This window comes from Rana temporaria, chromosome 3, assembly GCF_905171775.1.
Source record: "Rana temporaria chromosome 3, aRanTem1.1, whole genome shotgun sequence".
Classification (NCBI taxonomy): domain Eukaryota; kingdom Metazoa; phylum Chordata; class Amphibia; order Anura; family Ranidae; genus Rana; species Rana temporaria.
Window position 1 is genome coordinate 260,421,255 of NC_053491.1, and position 27,374 is coordinate 260,448,628.

General features: G+C 42.3%; 1 protein-coding gene across 4 annotated transcripts in view; it reads right to left on the minus strand.

Annotated features, from left to right (window-relative positions):
* The window catches only part of ARHGAP26 (Rho GTPase activating protein 26), a 644,209-nt gene that overhangs the window by 412,113 nt on the left and 204,722 nt on the right, over nt 1-27,374 (minus strand). For all 4 annotated transcript variants that reach the window (XM_040344603.1, XM_040344602.1, XM_040344605.1 and 1 more), the window contains exon 11: nt 19,923-20,001. In XM_040344603.1, coding sequence (XP_040200537.1) covers nt 19,923-20,001 — 79 coding nt within the window. The remainder of the gene's footprint in view (nt 1-19,922; nt 20,002-27,374) is intronic.

Here is a 27,374-nt window from a genome sequence, read left to right on the forward strand (position 1 = left end):
TCATCCAAAAAATGAATATGAAGCTCAAAGATTAAGAAATAAAAGTAGATGGCTCGTTCCAATGGCATTACATAAAAGAACGACATATGCCGCAAAGTAGGAAAAAAATTCTTACATTACAGAATTGTAAATGTCAGTTTTTGTACATATTTTTGACAACAAAATAGTACTATAGTTGCCCTTAAAAATGAAACGGTTTCAATAGACAAGAGTATAAAATGAGATTTGCACTCAGGCTTGAGCCTCGTCATCAGCTTCCCAGGCACAGAGAGGTACCGTGGGATGTAGCGTGTAGGAAGACTTATATCTCACAATTTCAAAGTGACAGCTTGCTCTGAAGATTTGTGGGGCTCCATAGGCACAAAAGAAAGACTGAGACTAAATGTAAAATGGTATGGGGCCTACATTTATGTACAGATCTTAATTTGCAGAATGTTCTGGGCAGTAGCCACAAGTTTATTTTAAGGTGGAGGAAAGTGGATAGGGACAAATAATAGGAAGGGTTGATATTTTTATATAAATATTAGCTGCCTGTATCTGAGTCCATTGGAAATTTGGATATTTTCACTGGAGGCATCCTCTGCATATTCATTATTTTCATTATATGTTCACTTTGAATTGAACTTTGGTTAGTGACAGGGGTGCTTTAAAATCCCTTTTTTTTCAGCTTGCCGAGATAAGATACTATTTTTAAATTTCACCTGAATGACAGATTCAGGATATTGGATATATAAAAAAAAAAAAAAAAAAGTTCCAATAAAACTAAAATAGACACCTCATAATTCTGAGAGTAGTTTAATACATTGAGGAATGTAGGAATTTGCAGAGGTTTAAAGAACACCAGGCTAATGTGACTTAGAAGCAATTCTGAACATGAATTGAGAGTAACTTTTATTTCTAAAAGGGCATTCTCCTCTAGGTGATCTATGTACATTGCAGGGATTTTAACAAACTCAGTCCTACCTTTTGTTATTCTGAAGAAATAGCCGTTTGTCTGTGTCCATATGCACAGTGAATAGGAGTGGTTTTATAATTATCAATATGCTGCTGCACCTGCAGTGCGCGAATGAGGAAATTGGCAAGGTCGGCGTCCCTTTTAGACGTGATTTCCGTCAGGGAGGTAATTTGAAATAACATTTTTGTTACAGGGGATGTCCAAATTCTGACATGTATCTTACTGCAGAGTTCTGAAAATGTCAGTAAACCAATCACACAAGCAGAAAATTACATTTTCAGAGGGGGTTCTGTACACCATCTGTGTACAGAATGCCTCCAGGTAGCCATATTGCATTGCATGTTAGAGAAACTTACAACGCTGCAGATTCAAAAGGAAAGGGCATTTTTAATAACATTCAATTACAATTTGACTTGTGTCGCAATTGTATATGCTATATTAAAAAATTTTTATTTGCAATTTTTTTCCCCATGTAAGTAGAGTTACCCTTTAAATGAATTTGGGTGCATAGGATCAAGATTCTTATAGAAAGATGCTTGATTTTAACCTGTATTCTTCAGGTGAAGAACGATGAAGATCTGACACTTGCCATCTAAAATGTCAAACTGCACTTAAGTGGAACTTCACTCTCTCGATGGACTACTTCCAATCCTTAAGCTGCTAGCATTAGTAAATAGATAGGAAAGCATTTCATATTTTAATATTACTTGTTTTAAAAGTTGCTTTGTATTTCTTCAGTTACTCCCTGGTTTATATGCCTAGGTAAATTATGTCATACATCCCAGGAGTTTTCAGGAAGGGGGGGGGGGATTCTCAGCTCAGCCCATGCCTGAGCTAAGGGCTGATGGATTCAAGGAAGTAAATGTTAAGTGAATCATCTGCACTTTATCAAGATGGTCACTGCCAGAAATGCTAAAAGGGTGTTTTCTAATTGATTTCTCAGCAAATTAAAGCATGAAGACATGGATGGATGGGGGGTTTGCTTTAACTAACAAACATTTATTATTTAGCATCTTTGGTTTGTGGTGCTCAGATGCAGTACAGTTCCACTTTAAGCAACATCTGAAGGTATACGGTTTCGTTGAATGAATGGAACCAATGCCAAGATAGAGACTGCATATTTATGTATTTATCAGATGAGGACAATTCACAATATACAGCTCTATATCCATTTATATAGTGGCAGGGCCTACCACTGTCACAACGTATATAAATGCAGGTTTGAAAGTGCCAGAATGAATGAGGCCACAGGCCCCTTACACATGGCACCGTCTAGGAGCAGGGCCCCAGGGAGGCACAGGTGCTAATGTTCAGCTCTGCTGCAGGCAGCCTGTCAAAATCTATGGCAGGCTGAATGATGTACCAAGTGATACAATGTATTTGGGGCCCTGTGTGTTCAGGGACAAAAGACTGAAACACAGGTCTTATCTCTAGGTACAACGTTCAGCCCTGTACAGCTACATCCTGCCAGTGGAAAGTGTGGGAGTGTGGAAACTGCACCTGTCCATCCCGAATGCACTAAAACACTGGGAGGGATGCAGTGTTCCTATACAGCCCAGTGTGCAAGGGGACTTTAAGTATGAGACCCCTTTCACACTGAGGCGATTTTCAGGTGTTGGCACCTGAAAACCGCCTCCCATTTATTTCAGTGTGACTTTTCACACTGGGGCGGTGTGCTTGCAGGACGTCGGGAAAAGCCCTGCAAGCAGCATCTTTGGGGTGGTTTGGGAGCGCTTTTAACTCTTTCTTCGGCCGCTAGCAGGGGTTAAAAGTGCCCCGCTAGCGGCCGAAAGATGCCGCTTAAACAGTGGTGCGTTACCGCTAACACTCTGATGGCCCCAGTGTGAAAGGGGTCTAACTAAAGAGAAAACTTTTACTTTATATTTTATTTAGTTTTGTATTTAATAAAGAGGCATTAGAACATCTTTCAGGTTTTTATTGTCGTTTTCACCAATCCCCTTTCAGAAAATCCCCAAATTTGGATTGTCTCTGGAACAGGAATAAAGGGTAAATCTTCCAATAGAAAAAACGTATTACTTATTATGGTGACCCTAGTGACAACAGGGGATTTCCTCACTTTGTTTTGGCTTTGGAACAGGAAGTGAAAAAAAACTATCTACCCAATGGCGACACAGATGGCAAAAAATCTGACAGAGGTTAAAAGCCTCCATTAAAATCTGACAGGGGTTAAAAGCCTCCAAAAGCCTCCATTAAAATATGACAGGGGTTAAAAGCCTCCATTATTCCAAACTTAAAGCATAGGTACAGTTAAGCACTGTCTGTAAAAACTCATAACAGCGCTAAACTTTAAAGAATATCAATCATTACAATCAGTCTCTGGATATGCCGTTTGTGCTTGCAGTGTTTTGAACAGACCTGGGACCCATGGGCCACATACCGTGTTTCCCCGAAAATAAGCCCGGGTCTTATATTAATTTTGGCAACCTAAAACACACTAGGGCTTATTTTCGGGGGGTGTCTTATTTAACTATGGTATGTACAATGATCCTAAAGTGGGTATCTTTCTTGCAGCTTCCCTGATTTTCCTGGCTGTCGCATGGTCTGCCTGGGCTCTTCTCTGCTACAGGATCGCCGCTGGCGTCGGCCTGCTCCATGCACTGGGGAGGGGGCCGCGGGCGTCGGGCATGAAGAGAGCAGTAGAGGGAGGAGCCGGTGTCCTGCTGGCGTCTGCCCGCTCTGTACGCTGAGCAGGTAGGGGCTGTGGGCATCGGGCGGGAGGAGAGCGGAGGAGGGGGGAGCCAGTGTCCCACTGGCGTCTGCCCGCTCCATGTGCTGAGGAGAAGAGGGCTGCTGGCATTGGGCGGGAGGAGAGGGGGAGCCGCTGCAATCATTCTGCAAAATGGATTAAAAAAAATGTTAAACTAATTTTACTAGGGCTTATTTTTGGGGTAGGGCTTATATTGCAGCCCTCCCCAAGAATCATGCTAGGTCTTATTATTGGGGTAGGTCTTATTTTCGGGGAAACACGGTATATGCATATCTCTCTGGTACATTAACTTGGCACATCTCTTGGGTTTTAGGGAATATTCTATCCTCCTTGACAGAGCGCCCTGCTAGAGGCTGAATAGCACTGCAAAATGGATGATAAAGTGCCACTAAAAATGGTGACGCTTTACCGCAGGCGCTGCCCCCACCCAGTGTGAAATAGGAAAGAGAAATCACTGCTCTAAGATACTAATCAGAAAGTCTCCTCATCTGATCCAAAGCCACGTGTGCTGGCAATGCATAGAATGATGCAAAATTAAGGAAAAACTTTCTGGACAGCCGCACTCCAAAAATAAATAGCTTTTATTGTAAAATCAAAAAACACACAAAGCATGAATAAGCACTAAAGTTTGGTGTGAAACGCGTCAGTTTTTTACCATGTCTGCTGTGGCATGCTTTTTGTGTGTTTTTTGATTTTACAATAAAAGCAAATTATTTTTGGAGTGCGGCTGTCCAGAACATTTCCTTCATTTTGCACCAGTGTGAAATGAGCCTTAAGGTTCTGGTATTGACATTGTGGGTTTCAATATCTTCTGTATTGTACATGTTCTCTCTATTTGTTCCGCGGTCTGTGGTTCTTTTGTACTGACTATTTGCTAAATTTTCAATAAATATTTTGAAAGTAAAAGTAAACTGTGCTAAAAGTAAAAGTCAAACAAACATCCAACCTAGTCCTGACATGCTTACAGTAAATAGCATAGACAACATACATGTAGCTTCTTCAGTTTTGAAGACCGCTACCTGTTACTTGTCTTTTGACCAACAAATATGGTGAAAAGCATGCAGCCGAAACTGGGGATAGTAGTCAATTAGCAGACAGTGGTTCACAACAAGTTTGCGATGTCCGATCAACCAGTGATGCATCTTTGACCCCAATTTAGCTGCTGGCTTGGAGACTCCCTGGCTAATGGCCGATTGTAAACATACAGTAGGAGCAGGTGATACTGGTGGATGTCATTAGTCCAATATGGCAATAGCAATATTTGGTCAATAATGAGAATCTCCCAGTCAGCAGCTGAATATGCCAAGGATGGTGTTTGGTTGATAGGTTGCTGTTGGATGCAAAACGGACAGCAACCTAGCAACCAAGAACACTGTGAAGCACAGGGACTGAACATGCACAGGGGATGGAGCATGCAGTATGACCCCCAACATTGCCTCCTTGTGATAAACTCATATAGAGTGGCTATAAAAAGTCTGCACACCCCTGTTAAAATGTTAGATTTCTGTGATGTAAAAACAATTAGACAAAGATTAAAGACACCTTTCACACTTAGCTGCCCAAAGCGTCGGCGGTAAAATGCCGCTATTTTTACCGCCAACACTATGGGTGGATTTGCCCTTGGGTTTTCACACTGGAGACAATAGAGCAGCACTTTTAGGGCAGATTGCAGGCACTATTTTTAACGCCATAGCGCCTGCAATACGCTCCAGTGTGAACGGGGTCTAATAATTACAGAACTTTTTCCACCTTTAATGTGACTTATAAGCTGTACAACTCGGTTGAAAAACAAAATGAAATCTTTTAGGTGGAGGGAAGTAAAAAAATAATAATGTGGTTGCATAAGTGTGCACACCCTTTTATAACTGGGGATGTAGCTGTGTTCAGAATTAAGCAATCACATTCAAACTCATGTTAAATAGGAGTCAGTACACCTGCCATCATTTAACGTGCCTCCGATTAACTCCAAATAAAGTTCAGCTGTTCTAATAGGACATTTTCTTAACTGTATCCTACAGTAAAAGCCATGGTCCGCAGAGAGCTTCCAAAGCATCAAAGAGATCTCATTGTTAAAAGGTACAAGTCAAGAGAAGGGTACAAAAGAATTTCCAAGGCATTAGATATACCATGGGACACAGTGAAGACAGTCATCATCATGTGGAGAAAATATGGCAACAACAGTGACATTACCAAGAACTGGACGTCACCCCAAAATGTATGAAAAGATGAGAAGAAAGTTGGTCAGGGAGGCTGCCAAGAGGCCTACAGCAACATTAAAGGAGCTACAGGAATATCTGGCAAGTACTGACAGTGCAGTACATGTGACAATTTCCCGTAATCTTCATATGCCTGGGCTATGGGGAGAGGGGCAAGACAAAAGCCTTTTCTTACCAAGAAAAACATCCAAGCCCAGCTAAATTTCACAAAAACACATCTGAAGTCTCCCAAAAGCATGTGGGAAAATGTGTTATGGTCTAATAAAACCAAGGTTGAACTTTTTAGCCATAATTCCAAAATATTTGTTTGGCGCAAAAAAACAACACTGCACATGAATGCACCAAAATAACACAATACCCACAGTGAAGCATGGTGGTGGCAGCATCATGCTTTGGGGCAGTTTTAGTTCAGCTGGAACATTTAGTCAAGGTAGAGGGAATTATGAACAGTTCCAAATACCAGTCAATAAGTTGAAGAAATCCGACAGCGTATGGAAACCTTGGACTGTATACTATACGCCAGATACTTTTGACTCAAGAGTTCTCATGTCATGGTATTGATGCCTTTTCATGGATACTAGTGAAATAAAATACGTGGAATCTACCTTCAAAATGTCACATCCCTCCCCTCCCTCATTTCCCAGTTGTATTTATTAATATTTATTTATTTTTTAAATATTATTTTTCTAGAACATTATCTTTCTAGAATCCTGATCCACTTTAACTCACTTGGTTATACATTACAGTATATGTTTTTTTTTAGCTATGATTGAATTGACAATTTTGGTTATATTAGACCATATCTTGATATCAATTGACCCATGTTATTCATAGTTATTTGAAGTACCAATTCACATTTCCCTTTTTGTCTCAAAATATTAATTACATATAGGCAAGACACTTAAGACTATAATGCTTCAAAATAATGGTGTACCACTAGTCTTCTTCCATCTTATTACTATGGTATAATACTTCAACTCCTATAAAAATACAATTATACCTCAGACAGGAGGCTCATATCTTATGCATTATCTTTCTTTAATAATGCCCATAGCAGAAATACAGTAAACATTTATTGTAACTTAAAAGAAAAAATTCAAAGAACTACCCTTCCCAGCAGTCCCTGGGCCAGCGTAGCCCCTCCCAGACCGTAATCTATATAAGGGACTGTCCGAGGTAACCTATTCCTCTTTCTTTCTGCTCATGGCAGAGCACACAAGATAAGTATTTCATGTACCTTTATTATTTACAGGATAGGTACTTCTTGTATCTTTATTATTTACAAGATAGGTGTTTCATGTACCTTTATTGTTTGATTGTATATATGGTCTCTGATACCGAGTGCCCCGGTGTCGGGTGATTTTGTTCAGTCTTGACTGATATGTTTGAGGTATTGTGGAACATGGGGAGTTTCCCTGGAATTCCTCCCTGATACCGAATGCCCCGGTGTCAGGTATTTTGTTGGAATTGATTGTTCTGTAGTTTTTGGAAGATGTGGAATACTGGGGGTTCTCCCTGCTATCCCCCGTTTCTGCGCTTTATTTCTGTCTGCCTGACACCGGAGCGGTGTCAGGCAGATATGTTTGAGAGGCCACGTTTGTTTGTTTCCAATTCTTTGATTCTTTGCTCGGGTTTTTTCCCTTTCTTTGACGCCGGAGCACTGCGGCGTCCGTGCGGGATCCGCGCTGTTTTTCATTCGCTCCCTCGGCGGGCACCATGCCAGGGCAACTGTCCCCCCCCCCCTCCCTCCCCACGCTCCCCTTCGCGCGCTCAGGTGGGGGGCGGGGTCTCCGCCGCGGCCGCTCCTCTCCTCCTCTCCTCTCCTCTCTTTCGGTGCCTCTCTCGGTATCGAGAGCGAGACGGGGAGAACGGTTCTCATCGACCGTTCCGTCCCTCACAACCTCGGGCCAATAAGAACTCCAGAGGCCGTAGTCTCGCGAGACTTCGCCTCTGGAGTTAGAATCTCGTCAGGCTCCCCTCACACCGCAGGATGTCTTTCCCAGCGGTGTCGTAGCCAGGAACTTGCTGCTGTTTCACCATGCTTTCAACCACTAGATGGCAGTACATCTTTTCAGAGAGATTATATATATATATATATATATATATATATATATATATATATATATATATATATATATATATATATATATATATATATATATATATATATATTTATATATATATATATATATATATTTCATTCCAATGAATCAATATCTAATAAATAAATAAATTAAATTAAATAATTTAAATAACCGAATCTACAATAAATAATTCAATATATACTCAAATTATATTTCTGGGGAATTTATTCCCTAGAACATATACCTTATTTATCCTAATAAATAAATAATCAATATGTAGATAGATCAATAAATCAATAAATTAAATAAAGAAATTATAGCATGTTTATCTCCGGGGAATTTATTCCCTACAACATACTACTAATAAATAATGTATTAAATAACTATCTAAGGATTGAATGAATAAATACATTTATTATTAATGATATTATTATTAATATATATTATTACTTATAATATATAACTAAATCCATTATTCAATTTTACAAATAATAAATTATAGATGGATTATACAAATTATATATTCATTATATAAATAAATTATACAAATATGTATAAAAAATTGTATTGAATTGTACAAAGATTCTACAATTTAATGAATATCATGGCATTGTTCATGCCGGTACCCCGGATAGGGTGGACACAGTCCTAGGAGGCCAAATCTCAACAGTGTTACACAGTTGCCAAAACTGATCGGTAGACCAATCTTTACGACCATGGTGTCGGTTACCCCCGCCTGCACACCATATGCCCGGACCATCCGGCAACGGTCTACCGCCCCTGAGAAGGGCTGGGCGTTCCAAAACGCTGCCACGTTTCTGTGGCCCTTGACTCCCCGACAGGGGAAGTAAATAATATGTCCCAGGCAGTACCCTACCCGGACTGCCGACCCACTGCCCTCCCAGACTCCGACCGACCCCCGAGCCTCGGGGAGATGCACATGCAGAGGCAGCGATCCGTTAGACGGACTAAGCCAGACCCATTCGTGGACTCTTCCAGAGTTGTCCGCGGAGTCTGAGGCGGCTAACACCTTGAGTCTGAGGTTGTAGATGATGAGAATGATGATGAGTGTTAGGGCAGTGGGCACATGGCGCTCTATGACGACGCCAACCCTGTTCCCAGGGTGACACTCTATGGATTCTCGTAGAGAGCCATTATAGATCCGGGGGCGATATGCCATCCACACTCCGATGACTGGGCACCTCCGCCCGAGGTGATCCAATATATCACATAATGGACCCGGAGATCGGTCGAAAAACTCACCGAATCATTTTCAGGGCGTAACCCCCTTCCTTTACCATTTATGGCTGTGCACACTCCCGAGGTGAACCCCATACCCTGGGGGTATCCCACCATACACAGGAAATCCCCCAAGCTGGGAATAGAGAGGTCCTTCGGATCATACAGACCAGGTCCTTGGATCTTTGGGACCTATCACCATCATCCCACACCTTAGTGAGCAGGCCACGCCGCTGAACAGCCGACTGACCTGTCCCAAATCGGGTCCGACTGGACACCGCCGCTCGAATCTTAACGTGGCTTGTTCCCCAGCTGTCTCACCTAGCCGAATCAGACCCCGGTCCAACCACCGAGGGCAGGCTAGTCGGGATCACGCTGATTAAGATATTCCAAGACGGTAGGGCTCTATTCCATCCCGGATGAGCCCAAACGTCATCAAAGTCTAACACGGTACAGTGCCGGTCTATCAGGATTATAGGACCGGAGATGGACCTAGTCCCTCTTTCCTCGGTCTTCAGACCTGAACACCGCCCTAATAGACAACGAATTGCAGGGCCTCTGGTTCACCCAAACGATAGTGGAGACGGACCCGCTCTCCCCGGGTTTCCCCAACAATGTCTTCCAGGTCAGGAAAGGAGGGCGGTTATCGCCCGGTAGTAACTTGAGAAATCTCTCGTAATTACCGTATACAGTGACGACATTCTGCGACACAAAGGGTGAGGTTGATTATCTACTTGGACAACCTACTCTTAATGGCTCGTACCCCTCGCCTGGCGAACGAACACGCCTCCGGGACAGTCCCCCATAGATCACGGGGAGTCTATCCTCTCCCCATCTCAGGAGGTAGAGTTTTAGGGTTCTTGGTGGACACCAACCTAGTGCTCCTTCGGCTACCCATGACCACTTGGCCGCCATCTGCACGAGGTCAGTATCGTGCTGGGCTAACGACGGGTATCCTTACGCGGACTGGCTCGCCTGGTCGGCCTGTTTCTGGCGTTAATCCAGGCCATTTGTCCAGCTTCTTTTCACTATCGAGACCTTCAGAGTCTCAGTCCCTACGTCTTTGCCAGGGGCTTCACTGTGCAGACGTCGTCACTCTGGACACGGAAGCCATAATTGAACTACGGTGGTGGCTACGTCAGGTCGACAGACAGCATGGCAGGTCCACCTGCAACTCCACGACGGATTCATCTTGGAATAGGTTGCCAACCACCTCGGTTGGGGTACTCGATGCGGTCCCTCGTCCACAGGAGGGGCGTGGCCCACAGCGGAGTCTCTGCTGCACGTTCACACGTGGAAATCCTGACGACCGCCTTGCCATCAGGACTCTAATGCCACACACGTCCACCTACGGTGTGTTCTTGCGTATGGACACCGTATCGGCGGTCCAGTACGACCTTCGCTTGGGGGGTCCTTGACCCAAAATCCTAACGGATCTAGCAAGATCTCTGACATTTCTGCCTGGAACGCGACATCGTTCCAGCTGCGAAATGTACCCCAGGCACTTCCGCTATGGTGTTAGATTGGAATTCTCGTTACCCGCCCAATTCCATCGACTGACGACTGCACCGGTCAGTGTTCCTGGCCCTTGCTCCCTTATGGGATCCTTTCTCTCCCCAGTCTGTACGGGGATCTGCACCCTCTATTCACGACGCACGTCCTACTTCTCTTCGCATGGTTGGGTTTTCGGGGTGTCGGTCACGGACAGCGACCTTTTCTTTTATAACGGGGGTTCCACTTGCCTTGATCTAGGCCTTGGGACTAGATATACATTTCGATCATCCGGAGGACTCTGGGTTAGTTGGTGATCAACGACAAGTTAACCTCATGAAGGCGTTCGTCTGAGATGACCAACTACCTGGTGGACTCGTTTGAGTCCGGGAGGTCCTATAGCTCCCCTGCGCCTTCCGCGCTGCGAACTCGGACTACCGCTCCCTTGTAGACTTACTACCGGTGGGATAACACCCATGGTGTACCGACTTAGTAAGCGTTAAGTTTCAACGCCCATCACACCCAGGGTATCAACGCTCTTGGGTGGTGATCAGTGGTCCTGACCACGCGCCAGGACTGGGGGGACAATCTCACTCTGTCGGAGGTTATTGTCGTTTGAGCTACTGCCCCCTCGTGTCTGATTCCGTCAGACGCATATCGGGTGTCACGACGTTGGCCATTCCAGGCGTCGGATCCCGCCTCGGAGAGTCAGGGTTTTTCCGTCGTGCGTAGGACAGCGGCAGGACTTCATCGTTTTTTCCTACCCGTTCTTCCCCGCACAACGTACTCCGTTGTCTACGGATTTCTTAGTCCTTCACGGTCCCACTGCGATCTTCGCATCTCTTCCTACTCCTCATTCCTACGCTAAACCTCAGTTTCCGGTTTCCTCAGCTACGCTAGCCAGAGGGGTACGATCAATCATGGAAATGGCAGGGTCTTACGTAACCCCGTTGGGCGCCCACCCCTCCAGAGGAGCGGTGGCTCCTAGGTCATCACCCCGGGCGGCTCCCTATAGGATTTACGGCTAGCGGCGGACTGGTAACCACGATTGCTTTCCGCCAATTCTGCTTGGATCGGAGGAACACATATCTATATCAATTTTGTAGTTGTTTCATTTGTTATCATCTATATATGCATTGTTATAGCTTTGAACTTGCATAAGATATGAGCCTCCTGTCTGAGGTATAATTCGAGATTTTCCTAGCTTGTGACGGAAAATATTGATTATATGAAGACAGGAGGCGAGTATCTTCCCTCCCGACCCAAACCTGTCACGAGGTTGTCTCTCTCTCGTTCTAGACTGTTGAACCACACACCCTGCAAGTCGGAGGCTGGTACGCCCCGGCAGTTCGTTTTCACTAACCCCGTCGGGATTGCTGTTCCGTTTCGATCCATGGGTTTAGTTCACCGCAGATGGAGGCTCCTACTACGTTCCAGATCCGGAGTCGGGATGCCGTTGACTGAATCCGTTGGTCCATGTTCCTGAAGACGACTGACCGGTCGGCTCCGAATGGTTTTGGTTTTCCTATAGTCCCCGTTGGGATGAAGTTGGTCCGGATGAAGTTGGTCCGTGTTGGCCTTGTCCTTTCGTTTCCTCCAGATTCAAATGTTGTGTTCCGGTCGGAAGGTTCCCGGCAGCCGCGGAGATGTCTAATTGGACTTTCGGTTCCTGTTTACACTAATTCGCATGAAGAAAGAGGAATAGGTTACCTCAGACAGTCCCTTATATAGATTACGGTCTGGGAGGGGCTACGCTGGCCCAGGGACTGCTGGGAAGGGTAGTTCTTTGAATTTTTTCTTTTAAGTTACAATAAATGTTTACTGTATTTCTGCTATGGGCATTATTAAAGAAAGATAATGCATAAGATACTCGCCTCCTGTCTTCATATAATCAATATTTTCCGTCACAAGCTAGGAAAATCTCGAATTATTGCATTAATTTGTAATTCAATGATATATCTCATTTTTATTTGATGGCATCTGTTATACTGTAACTGTTGTTATCTATTATTCTAAAATAAAACATTTTACAAATACCAGTCAATATTGGCACAAAACCTTCAGGCTTCTGCTAGAAAGCTGAACATGAAAAGGAACTTCATCTTTCTGCAAGACAACAACCCAAAGCATACATCCAAATCAACAAAGGAATGGCTTCGCTAGAAGATTAAAGTTTTGGAATGTCCCAGCCAGAGCCCAGACCTGAATCTAATTTAAAATCTGTGGGGTTATCTGAAGAGGGCTGTGAACCGGAGATGCCCTTGCAATCTGACAGATTTGGAGTGTTCTTGCAAAGAAGAGTGGGCAAATATTTTGCCAAGTCCAGATGTGCCATGCTGATAGACTCACACCCAAAAAGACTATGGCCCGAATTCACAAAGCACTTACGCCGACGTATCTCGAGATACGCCGCGTAAGTATAACTATGCGCCGTCGTATCTGTGCGCCGTGCCCACAATCTGAGATACGCCTAAAAATAGGCTTCCTGCGACCGACGTAACTTGCCTACGCCGTCGTATCGTGGGCGCATATTTACGCTGGGCGCATTTGCCGCTCCCATTGATTTTCTATGCACATATGCAAATGAGTGAGATACGCCGATTCACGAACGTACTTGCACCCGGCGCATTATAACCGGCGCGGTTTGCGTAAGTTGTACGTCCGGCGTAAAGTTATTCCCCATATATGAGGCGCAACTCATGCTAAGGTATGGACCAGGGAACACGGCCATCGTATTTTACGTCGTTAACGTAGTACGCGAATAGGGCTGGGCGTAGGTTACGTTCACGTCGTAGGCACTGATCCGTCGTATCTTAGGGAGTAGTTCCGGCGTGATTCTGAGCATGCGCACAGGGATGCGGCCACGGGACGGCACATGCGCCGTTCATTTTAAATACTTCTATAGCGCTTGCCCCATCATTTGCATGGGGTCACGCCTCATTAGCATGGCTCACTACCACTTCCACCTACGCTGGCTTACGCCGAGGAAACCCAGCGTATCTTTAAGTGCGAGTGGGAGCGAGTGCTTGGTGAATCCAGTGCTTGCCTCTGTGCGCTGCGTCGGCTTATATTAGATACGCTACGCCCGCATAAATATGCGCCAATGTATGTGAATCCGGGCCTATGTGCTGTTATGAAATCAAAAGTTGCTTCAACAAAGTATTAGTTTAAGGGTGTGCACAGTTATGCAATCATATCATTTTTTTTTTATTCCCTCCACCTAAAAGATTTCAGTTTGTTGTTCAATTGCGATGTACAGTTTATGGGTCACATTAAAAGTGGGAAAAGTTACAAAAAGTCATTTTTTTACATCAAAAGAAACCTGACATTCTAACAGGGGTGTGTAGACTTTCTATATCCACTGTATCCTAGATTATAAGGTATAACAAGCAGGGCCCTCCGATTCCTCCCATATTGAGTTTTACTGTAACTGTACTGTCTGCCCTCGTGTTGTAAAACGCTGCACAAACTGTGCATTATAATAATAATATACCCGTTTTCAACAGTTACATGAATCTGTCACAGGAATTTACATTTGTCACATGGAAGCAAGACAATTTTAAAGAGTGTTCATGGCACATTTAATGAATTCCAGAGTTTACATCTGAAATGGCAGACGTACATGAATATAATTATTATGGTAAAAAATACTTTTTTGGTTTAAATAAACACAATAAAACCAAAAAGTATTTTTCATCATAATAATTATAAATTCATGTACTTCTGCCATATATTGAAAGGCCAGATTTTACACTTAACTACATAAGCAGTGGCAGAGGACCAACGCCACCAGTCTGAGATTCTTTCCAGGCTTCCAATATCTGACCACAAATTTCCAGTGTTGCACCCCCCAACCTCCCCTTTTTCATTATTATTTATATAAAGGACCAATTAAAAAAAAAAACAGTAAGAGCACTAATAATAATAAAAGGGGAAACTAATTGCAGAACGAGCTAATCAATGCATATTATGTATCTTTGTGCACGGAGATTTAAAGTGGTTTTATAGGCTGAAAAGTATAAGGGGAGCCCCCCAGCTCCCACCTTATACTTATCTGAGCCTAATCCAGAGCCATGCACAAGACCAGCGGCTCTCTGTTCGCTCCCTTCTCATAGGTTCAGAGCCACTGGTTACTATGCTGTCAATCACAGCCAATGAGTAGAAAGCACAGCTGGGAAGCAAGCTATGGTGGGCAGGGGGGGGGGGAGGAGCCAGGAGTGCCAGCGGGAGACCTGAGAGGAGGAGGATTGGGGCTGCTCTGTGCAAAACCACTACATAGAGCAGGCAAGTATGACATGTTTGTTATTTAAAAAAAAAAAAAAAAAGGATGGATTTAAAATCACTTTAAGAGATTAGGAGGTAGGTAAGGTGTTGCATCAAGAAAATAACAGCCAAACATGATAAAAATATAAATCGCGCTAAAACATGTGAAAATAATGTTTAAATCACAAAGCAAAAATAAGTAATGTATGATGGTATATATAAATCACTAATATACCAAAAACAGGAGAGGTTGATTGCCACTATAGAACACTCTCATACCCCTGCAACTGTGTTGCAGCTTTCTCGTTTCCAGTATTTTAGCGCAGTTTCTTTCCAATTTTCTATAAACATGATAAAAACAACTGTGTGAATTCAGCCTATAGCGATCTAGCCCGTTTACTTGCAGGCTGCCTGCACTCAATGGTCTAGGTCAGGGGCCTCCAAAACTTCTGTACAAAGGGCCGATTTACTATCCCTTAAGACTTTAGAAGGGTTGGACATGTGGCCAGTGGGAGTAGACAATTCCCCAATGTCAGTAGAGGTCAACATTGTCCAAGACTTGGTGGTTAGTGGGAATACAAAAATGACAGTGCCTGTCATCAGTAGGAGGAGGAATAGTGCCTTATTATAGGTGTCAGTGGAAGGAAAAATGCCCCATCATTGGCATCAGTGGAGGGAATAGTTCCCCACTGTTTGTGTCTGTGGGTGGAATTGTAGCTAATTGTTCTTGTCAGTGGGCAGAATATTGCCTTGCATCAGTGGGAAGCACGGTGTCCTAAAGGCCACATAGAGGCAAGCTAAGGGTCGCAATCGGCCTATGGGCTGCAGTTTGGAGACCATTCGTCTAGGTAACACAGATTTTTGCAGCATATTCTATTCTGCAGCACTCCATGTGCCCCCCATATGACAATAGTCTGAATGCCATCTATAATGCATCTGTGGCACATGGATTGTTGCAGCATAGGTGAAAACACAAATTGTTGTAAGGTGCATCTTTTATTTTTATTATTTTAAGTGAACCTGTGCTTTTCCAATGTAGGTTTTGTCTTTGCATAGCCTAAAGAAGAAAATATCTTCTGAACGTCAAGTAGGCATAATAATCCATCGAACATCTTGAAAGAGCTGACAATGCACAATAACATAAATTGTAACACTAATGCACTTAATGTAGAACAATTTTTTTCCCCCATTTTGGATAGAGTAAGGGGAAGGTATAACCCCTACAAGGTTTATGCAATCTTTGTCCTGTTGGAGAGATTTACCTTGACTTCCTGTCCCATAGCCAAACAGGAAGTGGGAAAAATCCCTGCAAATTAAGGGAATCTCTTTTGCCTTCAGTCATACTTTAAATAAAACATGCTAAAAATGGCCAATTCATTGTGGTGTACTTGCAAGGTGCACTGGGGTGCCATTTAAAATGAATGGCACTGCAATACACTTCGGGTCAAATGTTACGAAGCACCACTATAATATGTTTGATACCATGCACATTTTACAATGTACTACCTCAACTCACTGAGGTTAAAAGTTAGCCTCAGTGTTTAACCTGCACAATGGCTTCAGGTAAAGCGCAAGGGGCTGCATGGGGCAAAGATATACTAGTTTGATATGTCGGATTAAGAACCCATTCACATGCTAAAAACAAGTTAAGCTGCAGTTTTACCCTTTATAGAAAAAAGAGAACAGAGAGAGCAAAGAAAAAAAAAAAAAAAGTGGGACAGTTCACCTGCCAGATTTAATAATGTGTGGTGCTCTTAAACCATTGATGAAAGTCGATAAAAAAAATAAAAAAAAATCAATCAAAATCTTAAATATATACTAGTGAACTAATTGAAAGCAAGTCTCTGATAAGACCACATAACCGAGATTGGATGCAATACCCATCCAAAGTCATAAGGGTGGCGCAAATGGTGCAGACATCGAGCCCGCTGACCTAGCTTGGATGAGCGAGCATCGGTTTTGTACCCGTCAAATCCCAACCTATATATTGGCCTGACTGACTTTCTGATATGCTATCCCTTTGTCATCACATCATGCAAGTAGCCTGAACGCTATTTTTTATACAATAAAGATTTCTACTATACAAAGAGCACTAGATATTTTGTTTTTATTCCGAGGGACACCCGGTATTTTAATATTACATTTTAATATTTTAATAATAATATGGTATTTTAATGGATGAGCTTGGAGTGAGTGGGTAACTTGTATAGAGCTACAAATGCGAACTAAAACGCCTCAAGGCGCTTTGCATCCAGTGTCATCCTGATCCTTCAGAAGGAGTGTATTGATGAGAAAACAGATACCTATGATGCCAGATGAAAGTGGAGAAGTGGAACATCTTTTGATCTGATATAAATCTGCCCGTTTTGACCTTCTGTATGCTTAGGGGTGAAGTCCGAGGTGAGCACATTCACTCACCAGAGTGTTGGAGTGGAGCGCTACGTATTTTTATGTACATCACTTGGGGAACGGTGAATGCACATATACCTGTATATTTCACATATATACACGTATTTAATCTTTTTACATTGTGAAGATATTCAGAAACTATTTATATCACTTGGTTATGTGGTTTTATCACAGACTCACTTTGAGTGCACCAATATATATATTTAAGATTTTAATTGATTGTTAATTTATTTGTTTTAAATATTTGTCTTTTGAATGCAGTGAGTGATACACAGAGGGTTTAGGCTTGCTGTATATGGAGTATATTTGTTGCGCGGGCACATTTTGGAATAAAAGTTTTATATCTGCCAGATTTCTATGTTCAAAACAAGGCCATTATGCGTTTCACCCCATCACACTGTTCTTTTGTTTAGTCTGGAAAATACATTTTTTTTTTTTTTTCAAATAGAGCATTTTACAGCAAATACAGAACTCAAACTCTGTTCTGTGGACACACAGCTAAATCTTTATAGGAGGTCAGATTTAGCAATGCGGCCATAGTAATCTCTATAGCAACATGAGGGCTTGGCAGTGTCACACTGCACTTCGCAAAACCATTTGATTTACCTTTGAACAGATGGAGCATGCTCGGTGAAGCGTGTGTGTAATTCATTTTATTATGTTGTGTAAACTTGACACTAATCCAAGGGACATGCCATATTACCCAGGTGCCCTTTCCCTGTCACTATGGCAAAATAATCTATCCTACTTTTAAAAACCCCATAGCATTCAGCACTTTAATGCAGAGGAACCAAGAAACACTCAGAGTATGTTTTATTTTTTTGGTTTTATCCCTTGCCATGTGCTGGGATTTTAAATTGTAACACTTTCATAAACACCAAGCAGCAAGAGACAGGCAGGGAAAAAAACCTGAAAGTTGCCTTTCCAAGTGGGTGGACCTAAACTTAGCAAAGAAAACGAAGCAGCAGAGTCCATTAGGATTTAACAGGGCAAAACTGAAAGGGAAACAAAAACTGGGATTTTTCGCTTCTATAGCCTATGAATACTAAGCATTTCATTTTTATTTAGGGTGGCCTGCCACCTAGTGGACAAAGGGCCATGGTGCAAAGAAGAAAGAAACGATTCATCACAAATCAAGGATAGCGCTTATATATAGAGTTTATGAAGATCTGCCGTGACCTCAAATGACCATTTTACCTGACATCACATGTTTATTCTATCAACTTCACAGTGTCTACTTTGCAACGGAAAAACATGCAAAAGTACATAAAGTAAAATTGACTTTCCTTTATGTCCCTTCACTTCCTCAAAATTGACGGAGATGGCTTTCCAGTAGGCGTTAGCCACTTTAGGTCATGGTCTTTTCTGACACTTTTCAATGTAACAATCAGTATTTTTTGCTAGAAAATTTGTTCGAACCCCCAAACATACATATATATATTTTTTTTTTTTTTTTTTTTTTTTAAAGCAGAGGCCCTAGAAAATAAATTGGTGGCTTTTGCAATTTTTTATGTCACACGGTATTGGCGTAGGGGTTTCTAAAACAAAATATTTTTGGATTTTTTTTTTTTTTTCGAATTTTAATGCAAAAAACACAATATGTAACCCAATTACTTGGGAAAATATAAAAAAGATGATGTTATGCCCAGTAAACAGATACCAGACATGGCTGCAGCTGGCGAACCGCTGCAAAGTAAAAGTGATCTGAGCGGCTATAAACCCCCAACCCGCTGCCACCTTTCTGAGGCTCTCCCATGCCACCAAGGAGCCCCGAAACAATGCGACCTGCCACATCCGCTCTCGCTGGGAAGAGTTGAAGTAGCGCCTTCTGTGACATCACAAACCGGAAGCGATTTTGTAGAAAAAACGCTTATTTAAAGTGGATGTAAACCCAATTTTTTTTTTTATGTCACAATGTAGAGTATAAGATTCCCTATCATCTGTGCCCAGTCTTGCCACACAGAGTTAATCCAGCTCTGAGCAATACTCTTTTATTCTTCAGTGAAAATTAACAGACGTCCAGATAAAACCCTGTCTGAGTAAAAAGTCCTTTCCTCTCTCCTTGCTTTCAGCGACAGGTTATTTACATATCTAGCTTGGACATGTTTATCATATGTTATGTTAATCATAATATGAGGTGATTCACAGTTCATTGTATATTACCAAGATGTGTTATGTGGGGGAGGGGTGGATTTCTCACTTTTTATACTGTGGATCACCTCATATTATGATAAACATAACATATGATAAACATGTCCAAGCTAGATATGTAAATTACCTGTCACTCAAAGCAAGGAGAGAGGAAAGGACTTTTTATTTACACAGGATTTTATCTGGAAGTCTGTTAAATTTTCACTGAACAATAAAAGAGGATTGCTCAGAGCTGGATTAACTCTGTGTGGCAAGACTGGGCACAGATGATAGGAAATCTTATACTCTATATTGTGACATCAAAAAATGTTTGGGTTTACATCCACTTCAATCAAAGCATCCGTTTAATTGTTCTATTAAAATATAACAAAAATTAGGCCACTTACTGGTTCCCGGCCATCCATGGCTTCCATCCACAGCCTTCTGTCTTCTTCTGAAAGAGCCTGCATAGTTATTATAGTTGGCCTAAAACAAAATATTAATTAAAGTTACTTCTTCAAACATTTGCCATAGGTTATAGCTGTGGCAGATAATGATCTAGGGACTGGTTAACTATGTAGTAACAATTTGCAGTATTGTCATCCAGTTATTCATTTTACATTAGAAAAAAAATAAAGTTTTCCCCTTAGTTCCAGTCTGATACAGACAATGCATGTTCAAAATAATAGTTTAGGTTGATTTACTAAAAGGCAAAAATACAGTGCACTAGCAGTTGCTCTGGATCTGAGGGGAAGCTCTCCGGGGTTCACACATGTGGAGTCGGGGGGTTCGTGCCTGGGGTCCCATGCATTCCTGCACACTGGTTCAGGTGCAATTCAGGTCCGAATTTTAGCCTAAATTCCCACTTTTTTTAATCCGGACCGTGGCCGCCCCCGGACAGCTCCATTGAGAGCCGGTCACACTTGCCTGTCATGCCAATTGTGTATATGAGGAAACCTGCATCCAATTTGCATGTGTGTGAACCCAGCCTTAGTAAATTAAATGTTGCTACTATGCAAGCACAGTACAGAGTTACAGCTAGCCACACCTACCCCTGGTACTACACAGTACCATGCCTGTCACCAGCCCCCTCATCACCACTCACAGCAGCCCTCCTTCACCACGGTTCCTGCACTCCCCTTCATGTCTGAAATCTGCCCACCACTGCACCTTCACGCCACCCCCTTGCTCTCTCACTACCACAGCTAACTCACATTCTCCTCCACCCACACCATACCTGCACACCAATTCACATTCTCATTACTGCACCTGACCCCCATGCTCTCCACATCTACCACCGGCCCCAACTTAACTTGCCACAGTGCCAACGCCCACCTCCGCACTTGCTGCCAGTGAACTCACCCATGCCTCAGCACTCACCGCCACTGTACCATTCAGCACTCCTGTGCTATCCATCACTGCAATGACTCGCTCGTTCCATTCAATGAATAGGCACACATTTGCTAGTCTATATTAAAGACAAGCTTTTGTTTATCTCCAAAATGGGGTGGGGGGGGGGGGGGTCAGCTACTGTAGACCAATACAAAATATTGCAATCCAATTTCTGTCATACCTTTTGTCATTACCTTCACATTCATGACATTATACTGCATTTGTTGTTGTTTTTTAATAAATACTGTAAGACCATGTATAAGAGCAAAGTAGGCATTGTATACAGGGAAAAAATATGTATTACAAAAGAAAGTATGGGTTCTGTCAGGAGATTTCTGCCGCAATTGCCAGAGATTGAAAAATAAGGGGAAAAAAAAGGAACATCTCCCTGTCTGCTATGAACAAACCCAATAATTTCCCTTTGTGAAAGAACCTACAAATGAACACTCTGCATTCAAGACCCTCTTTAGAGTGTTACATATCTGACAAGTCAAACGATCTTATAGTTGAAGTCTAGATTGCACAAATTACTGTATATATGTGCATGCATGCTTTGTATAGAACTACAGTTTTATACGCACACAATAATACTGCAAATAAAAAAAATCATAATGAACGTATTCAAATATCAAAATTAAAGTGCATCAAACCAATTCGTCCATTCATCAATATTCTCTTCTGAAAATCTATATGTGTATGGTCGCATTAGTCACTGACAGACTTATCTCTCAGTTCGTGGATAAGTCTGTCTTGGGATATAAAGTGGTACGAAAAATAAATAAATGATCAATAAAACTTGCCGAGACATCCACAGGGTTATTCAATAATGCAAGAGGCAAGCTGCAAAGTATTTGGTTTTCAGCAAAGCAACCAATCACTCTCAGATTGAAAATCTCTAAACTAAAACCTAATTTTCAGTCACATCCTACTACCCCTTTTTAGGGCTCGTGTACACACAGACTAGGTTGACCCCTGGCAGTGAGAAAGCACAAAACGCGTCAAAATCCCACCAGATTTTACCGCGTTTTGCGTCCGCCAGTCAAAACATTCCTATCCTGTACGCAATTCTTCCACGTTCAGGAGAACACCATTGCCTGGACAAGCAAATGAAACTCAGGTCTTTGTAGCCATTTAGCAGTCTTGCACTGTGTTTCCCTTTGGCTTATTAAAGCCCTGATAAGAGAGATCAAGAACGACTTTAAATTCAATTATTATAGAGATACAAGGGTAAAGGGTAAAGCAAAAATACTAATACATTTGTGGGACTAAATGCAATGAAAATTATATATCCGATTAAAAGGGAAACAACTTGTTTGCCGTTAAATCACAATAACCCCTTGGAGCCAACATTTAAGGTGTTTGAAATGCTGGGAGGCAGGGCTAATGGTCATGTGACTGCCATGATAGCCGCTGGTATCCGCGTTGGGAGCGCGCAGGGTGCACTCGGCACTGGTCTATTTGCAATAATGCACACAAATATGCGGCCACTCAGCACCAGGGCCCATCTATTGAGAGGCCGCATATTTGCGTGTGCTGGGCGCCAAGAGGTTACCATAACAGTGTAACCATTTTACATTTACAAAGGCTCTATAAAACTTTAATTCTGTCTTTGTATTATACCTTTTCCCCTATTCTAGCTCCTCCTATGTTTTCCAACAGTTAGGGCTCATTTACACTTGCTTCGACTTCAACACACATTAAAGGGCCTACCATTTCAACATGCTTTTTTGATGAGTTTTTGATGCTTCGGTGATGCTTGAATTACGCTTTTTTGAAGCTTTAATGAAGCTTAAAAAATGCTCTGTGTGTGTGTTGATTTTCTAGATTTGTTTTATAGGGGCCCAGTAGTACTCTAATGCCGTGTACACACGATCGGATTTCCGATGGAATACAATCCGACTGGAATTCTCCGTCGGAAATTCCGATGAAGCTGACTTTCATCAGTCTTGCCTACACACTATCAGACTAAATTCTGACCGTCCAAAACGCACTGACGTAAAACATTACGACGAGCAGGAAAAAATGGAGTTCAATGCTTCCGAGCATGCGTCGACTTGATTCTGAGCATGCATGGATTTTTCTCCGATGGAGTTCCACACGGACGATCGGAATTTCCCATCGGTTGTTTTTTTTACACCAATGGAAAAAAGTCAGATGGGGCCCACACACGATTGCTTTTTTTCAGATGAAAAAAGTCCATCGGGCAATTTTCATTGGAAAAAACGATCGTGTGTACATGGCATTAGTCAACAGATCCCCAGCTCATTATTGCCTCTGTTCAGCAGATTCCCATCTCATTAATAGCCTCATTCAGCAGATTCCCAGCTTATTAGTACCCTTGTTCAGCAGATCACCAGCTCAGTAGTAACCCTAGGCTCTGCCGATTCCCCACAGAGTAGTAACCCCTAGCTCTTCTGAACCACCTTTCAGTAGTAACCTCCAACTCTGCTGATCCCCCCCCTCCAGCTCATCTAGGTAAAATGGTCGGGTATCCACAAACCTTTAACTATATAGTAAATGAGCTAAAAAATATACACTATATTTTCAAAAGTATTGGGATGCCGGACTTTACATGCACATGAACTTTAATGGCACCCCAGTCTTAGTCCGTAGGCTTCAATAATGAGTTGGCCCAGCCTTTGCAGCTTTAACAGCTTTAACAGCTTCAACTTTTTTGGGAAGGCTGTCCACAAGGTTGAGGAGTATGTCTATGGGAATGTTTGACCATTCTTCCAGAAGTGCATTTGAGAGGTCAGGCACTGATGTGGACGAGAATGCCTGACTCGCAGTCTCTGCTCTAATTCATCCCAAAGGTGTTCAACAGGTTGAGGTCAGGCCAGTCTAATTCCTCCACCCCAAACTCTCTCATCCATGTCTTTATGGACCTTGCTTTGTGCACTAGTCAAAATAATTTGGTGGATAATGATGTGGAGTTGTTTTTCAGGGGGTGGGCTTTTCCCCTTAGGTCCAGTGAAGGGGACTCTTAAGGCGTCAGCATATCAAGACATTTTGGACAATTTCATGCTCCCAAACACACTCCTAAATCTTGGTCATTTTGTATAATCATTATCTGTTCGTGTATTTTACAACTATTATATATAATTTTCATTTTCTCTTTTTTCTTTTTTTTTTCTCTGTATCCAAGGGGGCTTTAGTACTGTCCTAGCGTTACTGTTTGCTGCTTTTTGCCACTATGGTTGACTTTTGTGGGGATGCTTGGAATGGTTTGATGACCAAGATTAGACTATCACACAACAATGAGAAAATCACTGATGCAGATTTAGATTTGGCATGTATGCGATTACAACGTCTTCTTGAGAAGAAGGTCAGAGTTTATTGGCACAAACTATTTTTCCAAATATTCTGATAACCAAATTGTACCTTGGGGTTTGAGGATTCAAATTTTTCCCAATGTAAGGAAGGTCAATGATGCTTTAAAAACTTCATGGGAGACCAATCTCCAATCTTGCTCCTTTCAGATGATCTCAATACTGTGTGATCAATATGAAAAAGAGCTTGAGATCTTGGATCTAAAAATTTCGGGAAAAAGATCTAAAGACGCGTCTTGAGGAATACACTCTGACAATTATAAATAATAAAGAAGCTCAATTTCAAAGGAGATAAATCTGCTCATGTAAATGGGTATGCCTATAGATGGAACCAACCACCACAAGATAGATTTACAACCAAAAAACCGCCTGCTTCCAATATTCCTAAAACTCAAAATGGAGCACCTAATGTCTCTCCTTCCTTCTCTCCTTTCAGTACCTCCACTATGTATAGAGAACTTTCTCAGGATATGTTCCCTAAAAAAAACGTAAGGGTGATCGCACTACCACTTCATCAGATTCTTATCATCGCACTACTGGACCCACTTCCACTCGTCGGCCATCAGTGGTTCGTAATACTCTCACCAACACTCACACTTCTACACCCATGACCATTAGATCCTCTGTTGCTTCTAGTTCTATCCTACCTTCACCCGCTATACCCACTACCACACATAATTAATCTTCTTCTACAGTCCGTCAAAGGGGTAGTGAATCTTCACTTACCACCATGTTTCCACACAGTGCACAGTCCTTAGACCCTAAAATTGCACCCATTTTTTTTTTTAGGAAAACCAGCGTAGACAATTGCAGTCCCGCTGGACACACTTCCAAATCTGGCCATTCAGGATTAGAAATAATTAACTTATGCTCTATGGGCCGGATTCAGAAAGAAGATACGACGGCGTATCTCCTGATACGCCGACGTATCTGAACTTCAGGCTATAGATTGATAAAGTACTATAAACATAAGGTAGGCATTGGAGGCTATGTGTAGCCCTTTATTCGGGGATAATCTTTGGCCATGATAATCATATTCATGGCAATTAATCCCCAAATTATTGATGGATTTTGTTGTCTCTTTCTAGTTTATATTACAGTCCCCTGCAGCCACACTTGGGTTGGTGTCCGCCTGTACTGCCTTGAGCACAGCGTCTGACCCGATCTGCGTTTTGTGGGTAGGTGTGATTGATTTATGCGCTTGGACTATTTGTGATGCCTTCATGTTTTGGGAACTTTTCTCGGTCATTGATCTTTTTAGCTTTATATTGATCTTTATTAATTTTGTCATTTTTCTTTTAGATTACTTTGTATAGTATATGAATTTTCACAGCCTTGAAAAAAGCCAAGGATTTGGCGAAACATGTTGGGAAATTGTGTCATATCCATTCATCAATGTATATCCCACATGAATTTTGTCTGTTAATTAATTGACTGTAATAAATTATTGTCTACTTTTAAAAATCATCTTTATTATACAATTTTTTGTAAGGCACCGTGATGATCCCCTCAATTCCCTTTACTTTGCTAACACTCCTAAATCTTGTAGACAGCCTTCCCAGAAGAGTTGAAGCTGTTATAGCTGCAATGGGTGAGCCAACCCTACAGACTAAGACTGGGATGCCAGATTAAAAGTTAATGCGCGTGTAAAGGCAGGCGTCCTAATACTTGTGGCAATATAGTGTATGTGACGTTTCTTCTGAAAGTATAAACTTATTCAGTGAAAAGGGGACAGAATATACAAACAGAATAGCTTTTATTTTGACATATATATTGCATTTATTTCCAGTATATTATTTTTCCTCAGTAGTACACACATTTTGAAAATTAAAAGTTCATCCGTGGCTCTATTGGCTTTGAATCTGGATGGAAAGGTTTGCGATTTGGTTTTCCAGTGTTTTCTGGGATATCGCCTACCTGGAATACCTTCAAAACAAAGAAAAGCTAAAGCTCAATAAAAGCCTCTCAAAAGCTACAGGAGCTTTAAGCAAGCGTTGTCAGACTTCTCTGTAGGCTTCGGAGATGCTTTGAAGCACCAAGAAAAGTGTCATGGGGTATAATTTTTAAGCCAAAGCAAAAGCAACATGTAAACAGGTCTGTCAGCTAACCATTTTATTTAGTGACAGGTGCTTTGATTGGCATTCAGAGCCCTTAAAAAAAAAAATGTGTCCGAAGCCACATTCTAACTCTTTCACTGGCAGGTCTGTATGGCATATGGACCTACAGCACTGTTCGCAGCTGGCCAGGTCCGTACGCCGTACAGACCTCATTTCTACATCTGCTATAATACGCTAATGGTAACTTTATTGACCATAAACTTGTAGCAGAATTGTTCAGTAGGCTGTGCTATATAATTCTATAGCTCTAATCAGCAGATTACAATTTGCGGATTTTAGTTATTAACCTCAAATGTCACCCCCTCCCCCAATGTCGCCACTTTCCTGTCAACAGCCTCTCCAACTGACGCCACTCCTCCTATTCTTTCAAAACTGCTCCCCCTTCTTTACTACCCCCCCCCCCCCCCCCCCCCCAGCACCGATTACCTCCCTTCACACCCAAACCAACCCCCCCACAAACCTGATCACCTGCAGCTACCCTCAGAACCCAGCTTCCCTCCTCTGCCACTCTCGTTGCCTTCAGGTGCTGCAAGGGAAAGGGCTTAGGAGGGGATCACAGTATGTCCTCCCCATAATTTTTTCACCCCCCGCAATAACCCCTGCACATCCGATCCATCCATGCTCCGGAGTGGCTTCTTTTCTCCTCCTCCCGCAGCTGCTAACCGGCATTCAGCTCCGGCGAACAGTCATGCTGAAGAGTGTTGGGGGGGGAGCAGTGCGGGTTGGGCCCCCTCCCTGTAACACACTGGACATAGGGAGTGATCACTACATATCGTTCCTGTGTGCACTTACAGCGGATCATAGTGGACCGAGAGTTTACTATGTGTCATAGTCTCTAAAGAGACTCCTTATTCATTCATATAAAGTGCTGCAAATAAAGGGACCATTCTCCCCCTCAAAAAATAGATATGAATAGAGATCAATATTGAAAAATAAATAAATAAATAAAGTAAAAAAACAAACAAAAACATAGTAAAGGCCCTTTTTATGTGAAGCGGACTCGGACCTGTCATCTGCCTGC